This window comes from Argentina silus, assembly GCF_951799395.1.
Source record: "Argentina silus genome assembly, chromosome: 1".
NCBI classification, from domain to species: domain Eukaryota; kingdom Metazoa; phylum Chordata; class Actinopteri; order Argentiniformes; family Argentinidae; genus Argentina; species Argentina silus.
In genome coordinates, this window is record NC_139655.1 from 25,143,339 (window position 1) to 25,158,338 (window position 15,000).

Genomic DNA, 15,000 nt, shown 5'->3' on the forward strand with positions numbered 1-15,000 from the left:
GTTCCATAGTGAGGGACCTCCCTCATCTCCTTCAGAGAACCTGGGTTGCATTTGTAACATTTAGGTTAGGGTTAGACATGCAACATTGTTAGGAACTGTTACACACCCTATCAAGCAGCACAGGACAAAAATAAATACAGTAGTGTGTGTATCATGAGAATATATGGTCTGTGTGTGTGTTTGTGGGTGGGTGTGTGTGGGTGACTGAGAGAGAGAGAGAGTACATGTACATGCGTGCACAGAGCGTGTGTGTGTGGGTGTGTGTGTGGGTGTGTGTGTGGGTGTGTGTGTGTGTGTGTGCTCACTCTCTGTACTCTCTACACTGCTGACACTGTCAGCGTGGGCCAGTCCATGTTTTTGCAGGTGTCTCTTCAGGCTAAACCTGGTCCTCTTTGCCCTCCCCTGCCCCTTCAACCTGGGCTGGTCTGCTGAGTCTGTTACTGTGGTTGGACCCTTCCCATTGGTCTGAGAAAGCCCAGAACCATTGGTGGGAGCAGCCATGTTGAAGGGGGAGCCCTCAGACTGTGGAAAGAATATAATCTATGATCACAACAACATATAATATCAAGTTATCAAATTCAAGATGTAAGTCTAATGCCATGTCATTCGTTGGAAACCAGATAATTTACACAAAGAGAAACAGATGGAGAGAACATAGGAGGGAGCGAAAGAAAGGAACAGAGGAAGAAAGAGAGAGTGTGGGAGGTAGAGTTGGTGTGGATGTCTGGTTCTCTAGTGTATTGTTCAGCGATCGAGTGACACTCCCAACGTCAGTAAGACTGTGGGTGTGTGTATGTGTATGTGTATGTGTCTGTGTCTGTGTCTGTGTCTGTGTGTCTGACCTGCTCCAGGGCCACAGAGCGGGTCACACTTCCCACGTCTGTCAGCCGGTGCTCCCTGTCGTCCCAGCGACCATACGCCAGGTCGATCCCGCCCACGAAGGCCACTGATTGGTCGATGACGATGATCTTCTCGTGATGCGCCCACAGGTAGACGGAGGAGGAAACATGGTCAGGATGACGCATTACCTGGAGGAGAGTTACACAAACACCTTGATACTACACACACAGAACACATATTAAACACACACACACACACACACACACACACACACACACACACACACACACACACACACAACCTACCTTGATGTTAGGGTGCAAGTGCATTAGGGTCCTCTTGCTGTATTCACTGTTGATACCCAGAGCTAGCTCTACCTCCTTGTACAGCATCACAAAGATATGTACACCCTGTTGCTGTAGAAGCACCAATAGAAATACACAGTTTATTATCTATGCCAAAAATTCAATAAATCTTTATTGTTCACAAAGGACAACTTGTTTGCACAAATTGTTGCCAACATTCACAGGGGATAAGGGAGGAGAACACTCTAAAGTAGATAGCAGATAGATAACAGACAATAATGATGGAAATATTCTATGAATGTAAAGCACTCTAATATCTTTATTGAGGATGTTTATTTGTATTACAACTTTAGAAAGTGACTATTTGCTATCAATACCATAAATCAACCAATCCCCTGTGGAGCAACTTCCTCAATGCACCAATGAGAAGGTTGAAAATGAGACATGTAGATTGACCAATGAGAATAGGTGTTGCTGCTCACCGCTTTGCGCTTCAGAATGCAGTCCAGACGCCATCGGTTGCCCTCGACAACTGGCCTCTTCATGAAGATCTCAGGACTCAGCCTGAGAACACACACACATACCATAAGACACACACAGACAGACACACACACAAATTATTATGGGCACACATGCGGCTGTGTGTAACTACACAAACACACAGACACACACACACACACACAGTCATGTGGGGTCGATGTAACAGTACTCCCAGTCTCCGACTGTAACAGATCTGTTTGACCAGAGAACCTCCCTTAGAGGTGCCCGCTAGGTGCCCTCCTTGTCCCTGTAACACACACACACACACACACACACAGACACACACACACACACACACACACACACACACACACACACACACAGACATACATACCACCAGTCAGTGATGAAGATCTCCTCTTTAGCCTCTTCCAGACCATCAGCCACGTCCTCCATGTAGGTCCTCCCATTCACATACCTAAACAAGAACACACACACCAGAATATAAACACACACACCAATCAGACACACATACCTGCATATGAACTCACACGTAATATACACACACACACACCAATCAAATACACACATACACAATAATACTACAGTCAACCAATCACACACATACCATACCTACTCAAACACCTGTAATTTTCAAACTGTTGAGTTCAAACAGTGAGTCATCACTACTCTCCAAAGAGGTGCACATTCCTAACACCATTCCCTTCTGCTCCAGGTGCCACCCTTTCTTTCAGACATACACACACACACACATACACACACACACACACACACACACACACACACACACACACACACACACACACACACACACACACACACACGCACACGCACACGCACGCACACAGTCTCTCACACAGATAGTATAGTGTTGCCCCTGCAGGGAGACAGGTGATGAGAGTGTCACTTTCCCTGTCTTTGTGTCCGGTTACTCCAGCGAGACACACGTTGTGCCAAACTGGAGAGGGACCATACTTAGGTTGAACCTGGCAACATCTGGACATGGGCTATACTGAACCTCGCACGCATGCACGCACGCACACACACCTGCACACACACCTGCACTCTGCTTGTTATGGTAACAGTACACTCAAAGAATGCTAACAAACTAGCCTCTGTATTGTTAACTTAGCTCTACTCTGACAATTCCTTAACATTTTGTGGGGTGATTTTCCCATTTTGAAACATGTCACTAATAGGTTTGTTTTGTATTCTATAAACAGTGTTGTTTTGTGTTATGTTGTATTTTAACTGTGAACAGTGCTGTGAGGTGGTGGTGGTTGGGTTGTCGTGGTTACCATTTGGCGGGGATGTTCACTTCCTGTCTGGCGAAGGATCCGAAGCGGTGGTCTGTGAGGAAGGCAGAGCCGTGTTTCTGAACGAAGCCCTCGATGGCCTGGCCCCACCAACGTGCATGTCTGTAGCTACTGCACTTCAACACCAGGGTCCTGGAGGACACACACACACACACAGACACACAATAACGCAATTATTATTATTATTATAACGGAATTCAGTTGCAATCTCGGCCACTGACAGAAGACACAAAAACAATGTTGGACAATAGCTTAGAGGAACAAAGCAGTCTTGTGGCGGACAGGAGACGTGCACACATACAGTTGTGTTCAAAATAATAGCAATACAACATCACTAACCAGATCAATCACTGTTTTTGGTAGAAACTATATTTCTACATGGCAAATAATTTACTAGTAGGTGTAGTAGAGTAATAGAAAACCAACAGACCCAACAGTCATGACATGCACGCTGCTGATTCTGTGTAATTGAATCATTAATTGAAAAGGACAAAATAATAGCAGTGTGGAGTTCACTTAGTGAGGTCATTCATTCTGTGAAAAAGCAGGTGTCACACAGGTGGCCCTTATTTAAGGACAAAAGTCCCATTGTTGAAAAAACAACATGTGCTGAAGAGGTTACAATTTGCCAAAGAACACATTGACTGGCCTAAAGAGAAATGACGCAACATTTTGTGGACTGATGAAAGCAAGATTGTTCTTTTTGGGTCTAGGGGCCGCAGACAGTTTGTCAGACGACCCCCAAACACTGAATTCAAGCCACAGTACACTGTGAAGACAGTGAAGCATGGTGGCGCAAGCATCATGATATGGGGATGTTTCTCATACTATGGTGTCGGGCCTATTTATCGCATACCAGGGATCATGGATCAGTTTGGATACATCAAAATACTTGAAGAGGTCATGTTGCCTTATGCCGAAGAGGAAATGCCCTTGAAATGGGTGTTTCAACAAGACAACGACCCCAAACACACCAGTAAGCGAGCAGCATCTTGGTTCCAGACCAACAAGATTAACGTTATGGAGTGGCCAGCCCAATCCCCGGACCTTAATCCAATAGAAAACTTGTGAGGTGACATCAAAAATGCTGTTTCTGAGGCAAAACCAAGAAATGCAGAGGAATTGTGGAATGCAGTCCAATCATCCTGGGCTGGAATACCTGTTCACAGGTGCCAGAAGTTGGTCGACTCCATGCAACACAGATGTGCAACAGTTCTCAGAAACAGAGGTTTTACAACTAAATATATGTGATTCACAGGAAAGCTAAATCTTCAAGCATTTTTCAGTTTATACAGTAAATGTTTGAGTTTGTAAAGAAAAATGCAGACACTACTAATATTCCTTTTTCTTCACTTTCTGTAAAGTAATAACAAATTTGATAAATGTTTCTTCATGTTTTGATTTGGAATAGAATGTGCAGTGTTCCCAATGCATTTGTGTGTATGGAAATAAAATCTATTATAAGGATTTTGAGCTTTACTCACTTTTTTAATCACACTGCTATTATTTTGAACACAACTGTATGCACGTACACACACACACACACACACAGACCTGGAGAGGCTGTCGACGCGTACTCCGTGTCTGGTCTCTGTGTCTTTAGAGTCCATCTTGATGCTGAACTCCTTGTCCACCAGCAGCACGAAGGAGATGGCCCCCGAGTCTGGCTTCATATAGAGGAGGAAGGAGTCCTTCACCACCAACCAGCTACACACACACACACTTCATTATTAGAGCATTATTACATTATTGCTGGATCTTAATACTCAAATAAAAAAAATCAATCAAATTAATAAATTGATAAATCAATTATCAAAAGGTGCGCTGACCGTTTGGACCATCGGTAACACATCTTGCTGTGACCACAGCAGTTCAACCCTGGTATACGATGACCACCTGACCGCTTATAGACCATCCCCTCCCTAGGGGGGTGGGGGGGGGGAGAGAGAGAGAGAGAGAGGGAGGTGGGGGAGGGGACGACGACATGACTTGAGTTCAGCCTTGGTATGATTGTTTGGCAGACACTTAGTTATTCTGTAGTTGTCAATCCAAGCTCTTACAAGCCTTTTGGTCCCAGATCGTGGATGAAGGAGAGCTGGCTAACGTCAATGAACTCCATCTGAGAAAGAGAACGAGAGAAATATGAAGGGACATTACTCAGTGATTGAGTTATGACCATTTTTCAAGCGCTCTTTTCTTCATAATAATCATCATTCTGAACAGTATATGAAGCTGCAGGTTGGTCTCACCGTAGCGTGGTAGTTTCTGTACATGGACATCTTCAGAAGCTTGTTCAGGTAGTCCTCCAGCTGTTTCTGTAATACACACACACACATTAGGACAAACACACACACACGCACACACTGTAGGAACACACACTCCACATGGTAGTAACTGAATGAGCGTGTCGATTGTGTGTTGGCAATTGAGAGCCATGGGACAAGTGTGCTGTCGAATAGGAGCAGAGATTGACAGGTGTGTCGGCGAATGGCGTACCCTCCTGCTGGAGACCTGCTCCTCCCTGGCCAGATCGTCCCCGCCCCCTCTCGGCAGGGTGGGCATCTGCCTCGCCTCACTCTTCCTCACGCTCTGTCTCTTCACTGTGTGACTGAGAGAGAGAGAGAGAGGGGGGGGGGGGGGGAGAGGGTGAGATGGAGAGAGATGGAAAGTGGGTGTGAAGGAAAGAAGTAAGAGTTAATAAGATATTGTGTATGTATGATAAGATTATTTATCTTTGGGTCTATCTGTGTATGTGTACGTTTTGTGTAAATGTGTACATTGGGTTATATATCTGTGTGTATGTGTGTCCGCGTGACTATGTGTGTGTGTGTGTGTGTGTGTGTGTGTGTACCTGCGGGAGGGTAGAGGGATCCTCATGAAGGTCTTGTAGCGCAGCAGTTCTCTGTGTAGCTCCATGAAGTGTTTCTCCTTCCTCTTGACCACCCAGGAGAACTCCCCGTGTCTCAGCTCTATCTTAAACACCGCTGGTAGAGACTGCAGGGGACAACACGGTGTGTGTGAGGGTGTGTGGCACCAACCCAAGGCCATAGCCCAAAAACAAAGTCTTACAGTGGAAGTGTGTGTTCCATGTAACAGAGGTGGGTCCGAGTGTGTGTGTGTGTGTGCGTGCGTGTGTGTGTGTGTGTGTGTGTGTGTGTGTGTACCTTGTTGACACTCCTCTGTGTGGTGATGTTGAAGCGGTCCTGTGCGGAGGTGAACCTCTCCACCTCCAGGATCTTAGCGGTGATGGGAGAGGAGAGAAAGACTCTGGCCTCCGCCTCCTTAAAGCCCACAGTGTTGTACACCACCGCAAAGCCCAACCGCTCCTCTACACACACACACACACACACCAGATAAGACTCATCAATCAGTTTCAACACATCCCATTGATCGATCAATAAACCAGCAGCAACCTACTCATAAGTCAATACATAAAGCGACTGACTGAACTACAGATTAACGAGCAATGTCAATCATTATTGAGTTAATCAATAGTTAGATATTACTGGACAGGTAAGTCTGTCAACATCTTCTCAATCAATCCATTGTAACTAAAGCACCATCCTTACGCACACATCGTCACAAAACATCTTTAAACCTTTAACTGCATTAACAAAGGTGACGGGTGTGCTTAGTTGTTTTAGTAGTTTGCTGCACACACACACACACACACACACACACACACAGACCTACCTGTGTGTCTATTGTCGGTGGTGTCATACTCTCCGTCTGCCAGGTCCAGCTCGCGAGTGTCCAGGTTCTCCATGATATCGCTCATATCTGTGGCTACCAGTTGCAGCGTGCTCGTGGTGGGTTCAGAGCGGAGCATGGCTAACACTCGGCCTGGAGCCCAAGGCTCACCTGGTGGACAGGTATCAGGGTTACAACTCGGGAACCTCACAACTTCACAACACAGTTGGGTGAGACACATACTGTACATGTGTAACATAATTATCCGTCTTGCCCTGAGGCTGGAGTTGCTACTATGTCACACCACATACTCAAGAAGCTATTTAGACCATTGCCCTACCAAACCTTAGCTATCTGCTCCACACTCACAACATGAACCAAGTAACCTACACGCACATACACTCACCGGCCACTTTATTAGGTACACCTGTTCAACTGCTCGTTAACGCAAATGCCTAATGGTGTGGGGGATATTTTCTTGGCACACTTTGGGCCCCTTAGTACCAACTGAGCATCGTTTAAACGCCACAGCCTACCTGAGTATTGTTGCTGACCATGTCCATCCCTTTATGACCACAGTGTACCCATCTTCTGATGGCTACTTCCAGCAGGATAACGCGCCATGTCACAAAACTCACATCATCTCAAACTGGTTTCTTGAACATGACAATGAGTTCACTGTACTCCAATGGCCTCCACAGTCACCAGATCTCATTCCAATAGAGCACCTTTGGGATGTGGTGGAACGGGAGATTCGCATCATGGATGTGCAGCCGACAAATCTGTAGCAATGATGCTATCATGTCAATATGCCACAAAGAATTAAGGCAGTTCTGAAGGCAAAAGGGGTCCAACCCGGTACTAGCAAGGTGTACCTAATAAAGTGGCCGGTGAGTGTACACCGAAGAGGTATTGGAAAAGATACACTCTGAGAAGTACTTGTCTTTTTTTAATTTTTTTAATGAAAACACACACTTTCACACACACACACGAACTGTTGTTGTTATGGCTGCCAGTCAGAAACATTGCAGGTCACTAAAAGGTCAAAGGTTCTAAAGAACACGATTTTGAACGCAACCTTAGTTTGGCCTACAGACGAACGTTGTGTACATGGAAACACTCTCTGTACGGTATGTCGGTATGCAGGAATGGAATGCTGCCTAAATAGAGAGAGCTACTGGTGCTGGGTGTGTGTGTGTCTACATGTGCACCGTTCCCACCACAGAGGAACAGCGTGACTATCATACGAAGGTGTCTTTGGCCTTATCAAGGCTGTCGGGTGAAGGCAACGTGGCAACGATGTTGTAGGGAATTGTAACGGACCATTGTTGCCAAAACTTGTCTTGTTATCTGTCAGTGTTGCCCTTTATATGCTGATGCTCAAATACAAATCACTTTCTCTCTCCCACACACACACACACGCGCGCACACACACACACACACACACACACACACACACACACACACACACACTCCCATCTCCCTCTATTACTGGTTACAGATGACACACACTAATCCACAAAACAGGATTAGCAGCGGAAGGTGGGAGATGTGAAGGTATGAGACAGATGCGTTAAAACCAGATTCCTGTGTGTGTGTGTGTGTGTGTGTGTGTGTGGGTGGGTGAGTGTGTATTCTCCGAAATCTGAGCAGATATAGCTTCCCAAAAACAGGTCAGAGAGTTTACAGACTGTGTAGAACACAAGGATATGTATGAAAATGTGTGTGTGTGTGTGTGTGTGTGTGCTGACAGATGGATGTGACGCATATGAAAAGCGAACACATGATCGACATAGATTTTCCTAAACGAAAGGATTAAAGATGCACTGCATCCAAACACACACACACACACACACACACACACACACACACACACACACACACACACACACACACACACACACACACACACACACACACAAAAAGAGTGTGACCAGAACAGCTATCTGGTGTCCTCCTGTTCAAGCTGCAGTGTGTGTGTGTGTGTATGTGTGAGACTACATGTGCAAGTGTGCGTGTAAGTTTGTACGTTTATGTTGCAATAAGAATTGTTTTCTGAACTTCTCCCTATTTAGGGACGGGGTGTCACCATGGTAACAGGTGTGTGGCTGCTGTAAACGTATTTGTTCTGTGATGTCATAGGTTGAGCAGGTCCAGCAGGTCCGGGTGCTTTTACTGGAAAGTTCTCTTTAACCAACAAAAACGTGGAGGAGGTGCCCCTCCCTTCCCCTCCTCTCCTCTCAGACAGCCAGGTCTACACTCTTTCTTTCCTTTTTCACACTCGTCTCAAACTTCTCACACATTTTTTCTCCCTTATCCCTCACCTTCCACATCATCAGCCAAGATAACAATCCTTTTCTACTTATTTACACACTAACTGAAAGAGAGTTGGCAGTGTTGATTGACAAGTGTGTTGGCAAATGAGAACCATAACCAGATAATTGACAGGTGTGTTGGCGAATAGGGGCAGAGACTGAGCAGAGGTGCGTTCTTTCTCCTCTCCACCTCTCAGCCAAGGCAACTCCCTCCCCCTTATCTCTTTCCTTGCTCTTGCTCTCTCTTTCCCCACCTCTCTGACTAGGATGAAGTTACTTCTAGACTGTATAGATCTAGTGACTAAGTAGTTCATGTCCCTCTTAATGGTGACGGTAATGACTGGTCCCAGATCTGTGCTGGTGCTTTAGGCAAGTCCTCTGACAATTATTCTGATGCTCTACATGAGGGTCTGAGGCCTGTCTGTCTAGAGGTCAGGACTGAGGGACTGTAACCTGATCCTAGATTAGAGCCTAGAGGGCAGCCACTATATCCCTGAGCTTCATAGACTTCATCAGTTTCTACCCTGGCCATCGATGTGAGGTCATGTCCTGTGATTGTCTATTGAAGCTGCACAGTATATGTTTTGGTTTAGACAGGAAGTGAAGCCCTGTTTGACCCTGGAGGCTGGAATCTGCTCTCACTTCCTCTTCCAGAGTGACACTGACTTCCTGCCACAACTATTATCATACCAAAACCACAGACACCTTCCCTTCTGCAACCACTCTCTCATCACCTACCCAGATCTAAAATGATGGAATGGTGTAAGAAATATGATAGATACTGCCTCAAGCCCAGAGTAAGACCTAGCCAGTGTTTGTGATTCAATGAAGGAAAGTGAGCAAGGGCTTTGGGGAGTGAGCAAGAGGAGGGAATTGTAAAGTGTGTGTGTGTGTGTGTGTGTGGGAGGTCTAGGTTGAGGGCCATCCTGGTGAGGTGTTTAGTTTAGGTGTTCTAATGACATTTCCTAGAGGAATCAGCGTACAAAGTTCCCTTCATTTGTTCTCTTCCTCTCTCTCTTTCTCTCTCTCTCTCTGCTTTCCCTTTATCTGTTCTCTTTGTATGGAAACTAAAGTCTCACTACATGCAAATATTCATACCTCAGTAAACTGTGTGTAGCGTAATCCTCCAACCACACACACATACACACACTCAGATGTATGTAAAACATACAAACATACACAAATACAAACATACACACAGCTCTGTAAAATGTTAAGCAGAGAATTACTCGTAGCCTTACTCTTGCTGTAGACACAGTTAGCCAAGATAAGGGCTAGGTAGCTTAAAACTACAACATACAGTACACATATTTTGTGTGTGTGTGTGTGTGTGTGTGTGTGTGTGTGTGTGTGTGTGTGTGTCGTATAAAACTAGGAGAATGTTTGGGGAAAAAGGAAGAGGAATTCTTCCAGCTTGGCTTTTAACACACAAAAATATGTGGCCTATTGTTCTACAGACCTGTAAAAAAGAAAACAGTTGTATGTGTGTATGTGTGTGTGTGTGTGTGTGTGTGTGTGTGTGTGTGTGTGGGTAAGAAGATATTGAACAATGGCTCTGGTTGGACCGGTGCTGCCAGAGAGAGAGAGAGAGAGAGAGAGAAAGAAATAAAGAGGGGGGAGAGAGATGTGAAAGAAAAATAGAGAGATGGAGTGAGTGAGTGAGTGAGTGAGCTAAAAAGAGAGAGTGTGAGTCAGAGACGGAGAGAGAGAATGAGAAGGAAAGAGGGAAAATCAAAGAAAGAAGGAAGAAGATACATAAATAAAAAAGAAAGACTCACAAGAGATTAAACGCAGGGCCGTACAGCTGGATCTTTAAGCAGAAACCACCCCGGGAAAGCATTCACAGCTCAGATTCCTCACAAAAGCCAAAGCTTTCCTTTGAAACACCCATACAAATAGCCATACAAAACAAGAAAAAGGGGTTGAGTTACAGCGACTGACTAACACTCTCTTATGCAAGACCTTCTGAAATAGTGATGCATCACTTCAGTTGGAGGGAGAGCATTGGGGTGTGTAATTCTCAACAAAACTAGAACCTCTTCAACTCTAAACTGAAATGCCATTCCCTTGTGCGGAGGAGGACAGCTCCAGCGATTGGGAGATGTAGCTACAGGTGCCATTTAAATACATCTTAAGTACCTCTCTTCCTTGAAGAATCACTATCTGATAGGGCTTGATGGGTGAATGCATTGGCTTGCTTTGACCAATACAATCATGGAAAAGGAAGTTCCTGAAGAAATGTTGTGGGCTTGGTCTTATTATGGTATTGTAAAAAGGATAGATAGATAGATGGATCGATAGATACAGTAGATAGATAGATAGATAGATAAAGATGTTCAATCGGGGTTACACCAAGGAAGGGTACTGCTTTTTGGTCTTACTTTCAAATTAGCAACTGATTTAAGTCTTGAAAACCTTTTTCCTAGTGCTCCCTCATCTCTGTGTGCCTGTCCTGGGTAGACCTGTGTGTACGTAGACATGTGTGTGTGGCTCTCTCCCTGGAGGTCTGGTCCCTCAGGGGGGCTGCATGCCAGCCCAGCCAGCACTCACCCTAATTGGGTACAGCACGGACGGGTGACCCCCCGCCAATTCTCTCGCCAACCAGGTGGCAGAGTGTTGAGTCCACACACACAAGGGCAGATACAAACACATTCTCTATCACACACACACACACACACACACACACACACACACACACACACACACACACAGAGAGAAAAGAAGGACTCTGATGCTACAAACACAGAGAAAGACGTGCACATATACAAACACAGACACAGGTACATATAATTGCACACCCACTCAAACACACACATTCACACACAAATTACATGCACGAAAAGAAGATGATGAGTAGTCCTACTAGCTCTTCAGGGAGCAAAATCTTAACTGGATCTCCTTCCAAAACCAACATTCTCTTGGCTGGGAACACACTCCCACTGAAAACCACAAGCAAGCTGTGATTATAAAACAATACCACTGGTAACAGAATACAGCTTTTCCTTAGCCATGCAAAGACGCGTAGGCACGCACACACACACACACGCATTCACACACGCGTGCACGCACAGTAGCGACATCTCTCACTGACCTGGACCCACTCAGGGCGAGGGAACCCCATCAAGTCTGTGTTTCTTCTCTTCTCTAACTTTAGAAAACAAACACACACTCTCAGAAACACACACACTCTCTTTTTCTCTCTCTTTCTCGCCTTCTCTCTGTCTTCCTCCTGCAGCACAGTTGGTCAGCTGGTCTCTAACTGAGAGCTGGAATGAGTGTGTGAGAAAGAGAGTGCGATGGAGCAGTACAGGAGGGAGGGAGGAGGCAGGGACGAGGGCAGTCCAGGACACAGAGGAGGTGATGTCATTTGGCAAAGACATGCCAATCACCCACAGATAGCCAATTGGAGACAGGAGGCAAGCTCATTAACAGAACTTCATGTTTGAAGCATCTGTCTGTCTCACTCAGTCAAATATCTACTGTATGTATGCGAGTACTCCACCCATTGTGTGTGTGTGTGTGTGTGTGTGTGTGTGTGTGTGTGCGTGCGTGTGTCTGTGCAGACTAAGTTATGTTGACATGTTAATGACACATTGTCATGTAGTACAATGTAGAATACCTCCTAGCCCTGGATATAAGGTCATGTGGTTCATTGTTGACATGCCAGAGATGGCCCAACACACACACACACACACACACACACACACACACACACACAGACACACAGACACAGACACAGACACAGACACAGACACAGACACAGACACAGACACACACACACACACACACACACACACACACACACACACACACACACACACACACACACACACGACCCATAGTGACATCCACATCCTGATCGATACTCCTCCAGGATTCCTCTCACTACATCATTATGTTCTACCTCGGCTGGCACGCTCATTGTATAAATGTCGGTTAAACAATTATGGACCACGGTCATGAAAAAATCTAATAAACTAACTTCTTTTGAAGCAGATACAGTAAACACACCCCACATATTCTTTAGCCAATAGCAGTAGTGTAATTCATGATGATGAACAATTGTTTTGCTTCCTTGGCTTCAAAGTGGTGTGGGAAGAGACATGACTGCTAGTGTCGAGCCCTATAGGTGGGCAGTTACAATAACAAAAATAAGGATTGGCAGGAGAGTTTGGCTCTTTATGGTTAATAACAAAGCATATTGTAATATTGATAATATGACTCTATTTCATTTAATTAACATTATGTGCAAAATATTGTTGAGTTTCAGTTGTCTAGAGCAAGAATGGTCAAGTGAAAATAAACCAAATTAAGCTTTAATAACATTGTGTGAATAGATCTATTTCCAGGCAAATGCATCATAAACAAATGTTACATTCTAATCTCATCATAAATGAGAGAAAGAGCAAAGACAGAGAGAGAGACTGCATACCACGTGACCTGCATACTCACAGACCCAAGGTTGGCACTACCACATGAAGACACAGAAAGATCTGCTCCCTACAATCTGTTTTATACCCACATTTCAACCATCAGTATTGAAATAAGAGTTGTTGTCAGGGTGAACCAATCAGACGTCATCTTATCAGTCACAGAGTCAAATGGCGCTCAGTATTCAAACAGTCTAGAGAGAATGCAACCACATGCTGAGAATAAACAACAGTTAACTCAACCTCAAAGTGAGAGTGAGTCAATCCCTTGGCCATTTGGCCCATTGGAGGAAGAGATGGAAAGAAATGGGGCAGACTTGGTTTGTCCACCTTCACTAGGCTACCAGATACAGTGGTTATGACAGTTATAGCAGTTATTTGCATGACAAGTAATCATTACCCAAAATTCAATGACCATCACAACCCCCATTGATTCTGACAATGGTTACAGTAAGCCAAATCCTAGACTTTTTTTTGTCTGGGAAACTGGCCCCAAAAGTGCATGTCAATAGTCTATTTCTTGTTTGATTGTATCCTATCCTTTATGTATACAGGTCCCATCGTGATCACAACAAATACTTTACATGAGAGACCTGTTCTAAAGTGTCTTTCTTTTGTCTCTTCTCCTTCATCTAAACTGATCTGAAAACACACAGAATGGGTGAAAGCAATGTCTGAGGGAATTGCTTTTACCTCCCCATTTCTCTCAAATCAGTCCAGATGAAGGAGAGGAAATGGGGAGAGGAAGCCACCCCCGACTATTGAGATATATCTTATATAGTTGACTCCTAAGGCTAAACCAGAATTATCTCTTCAGACACGGTTGGCTAGTTCCCTTATCTGCCACCACACGGTAGGAGTCACTGGAGGGTGATCATTGAAGGGCTTGCACAGCAACAACACTTTCATTTGCTCATAATCTTCACTCATTATAATCTGTTTTCTCTCACCACGCTGCAGTAGTCAGAAGCCAAAATCAGACAAAGCAGGATCTACTTGCATCTGGCTTGATTGCATGAAAAATGTTAACAATATATGTATTTTTCTACAATTGTAAGTAATACTGTGGACATACACTCTTATAGCATGTTTATGTGTATAAATTCAATTGAATTTGTAGAATTAATGAAACAAATTTCGGTCATAATCAAAATGTGCCTGGTCTCTGTGCGTTAGCCAACTCCTCTATCGTTTTCATTTTATTCTAGGCCACTGAATGCATACTTCAGGAGAAAGATGAAGAAATGGGACGCAGCATGAATGGTATGTGTATGGGGCGCTGCTTCCATCTAGTGGTAAACTGTGCTCACTGCACCTGGAGTTGCAGATTCGCACCAACTGCAATATCGCAGTAATAGTTATATTCTCTCTCTCTCTCTCTCTCTCTCTCTCTCTCTCTCTCTCTCTCTCTCTCTCTCTCTCTCTCTCTCTCTCTCTCTCTCTCTCTCTCTCTCTCTCTCTCTCTCTCTCTCTCTCTGTGTGTGTGAGAGAGTGTGAGTGTGTGTTTGTGCATGTGTGTACACCTTTGTTACACTAACATACCTATATGGGGATATGTGGGTTTTGTCACAAAGATAAGAACTTTATCATGTCAGAATACTAA

The 15,000-nt window shown here is 44.7% G+C and overlaps 1 protein-coding gene across 3 annotated transcripts in view; it reads right to left on the bottom strand.

The window, feature by feature from the left end:
• The window catches only part of pld1b (phospholipase D1b), a 27,973-nt gene that overhangs the window by 10,853 nt on the left and 2,120 nt on the right, over nucleotides 1–15,000 (bottom strand). The window contains exons 1-15 of one of the 3 annotated variants that reach the window (XM_083671895.1): nucleotides 12,059–12,209; nucleotides 6,656–6,823; nucleotides 6,127–6,290; nucleotides 5,814–5,956; nucleotides 5,459–5,570; nucleotides 5,212–5,277; nucleotides 5,023–5,081; nucleotides 4,792–4,884; nucleotides 4,517–4,669; nucleotides 2,945–3,094; nucleotides 2,020–2,103; nucleotides 1,628–1,709; nucleotides 1,146–1,256; nucleotides 843–1,028; nucleotides 306–522 (exon numbers count right to left, since the gene is read on the bottom strand). In XM_083671895.1, coding sequence (XP_083528021.1) covers nucleotides 306–522; nucleotides 843–1,028; nucleotides 1,146–1,256; nucleotides 1,628–1,709; nucleotides 2,020–2,103; nucleotides 2,945–3,094; nucleotides 4,517–4,669; nucleotides 4,792–4,884; nucleotides 5,023–5,081; nucleotides 5,212–5,277; nucleotides 5,459–5,570; nucleotides 5,814–5,956; nucleotides 6,127–6,290; nucleotides 6,656–6,791 — 1,756 coding nt within the window. In that variant the 5' untranslated portion in view covers nucleotides 6,792–6,823; nucleotides 12,059–12,209. Of the gene's footprint in view, nucleotides 1–305; nucleotides 523–842; nucleotides 1,029–1,145; nucleotides 1,257–1,627; nucleotides 1,710–2,019; nucleotides 2,104–2,944; nucleotides 3,095–4,516; nucleotides 4,670–4,791; nucleotides 4,885–5,022; nucleotides 5,082–5,211; nucleotides 5,278–5,458; nucleotides 5,571–5,813; nucleotides 5,957–6,126; nucleotides 6,291–6,655; nucleotides 6,824–10,745; nucleotides 10,838–12,058; nucleotides 12,210–15,000 lie in introns of those variants that run through there. The other 2 variants (XM_083671896.1, XM_083671894.1) reach the window with 2 other exon arrangements.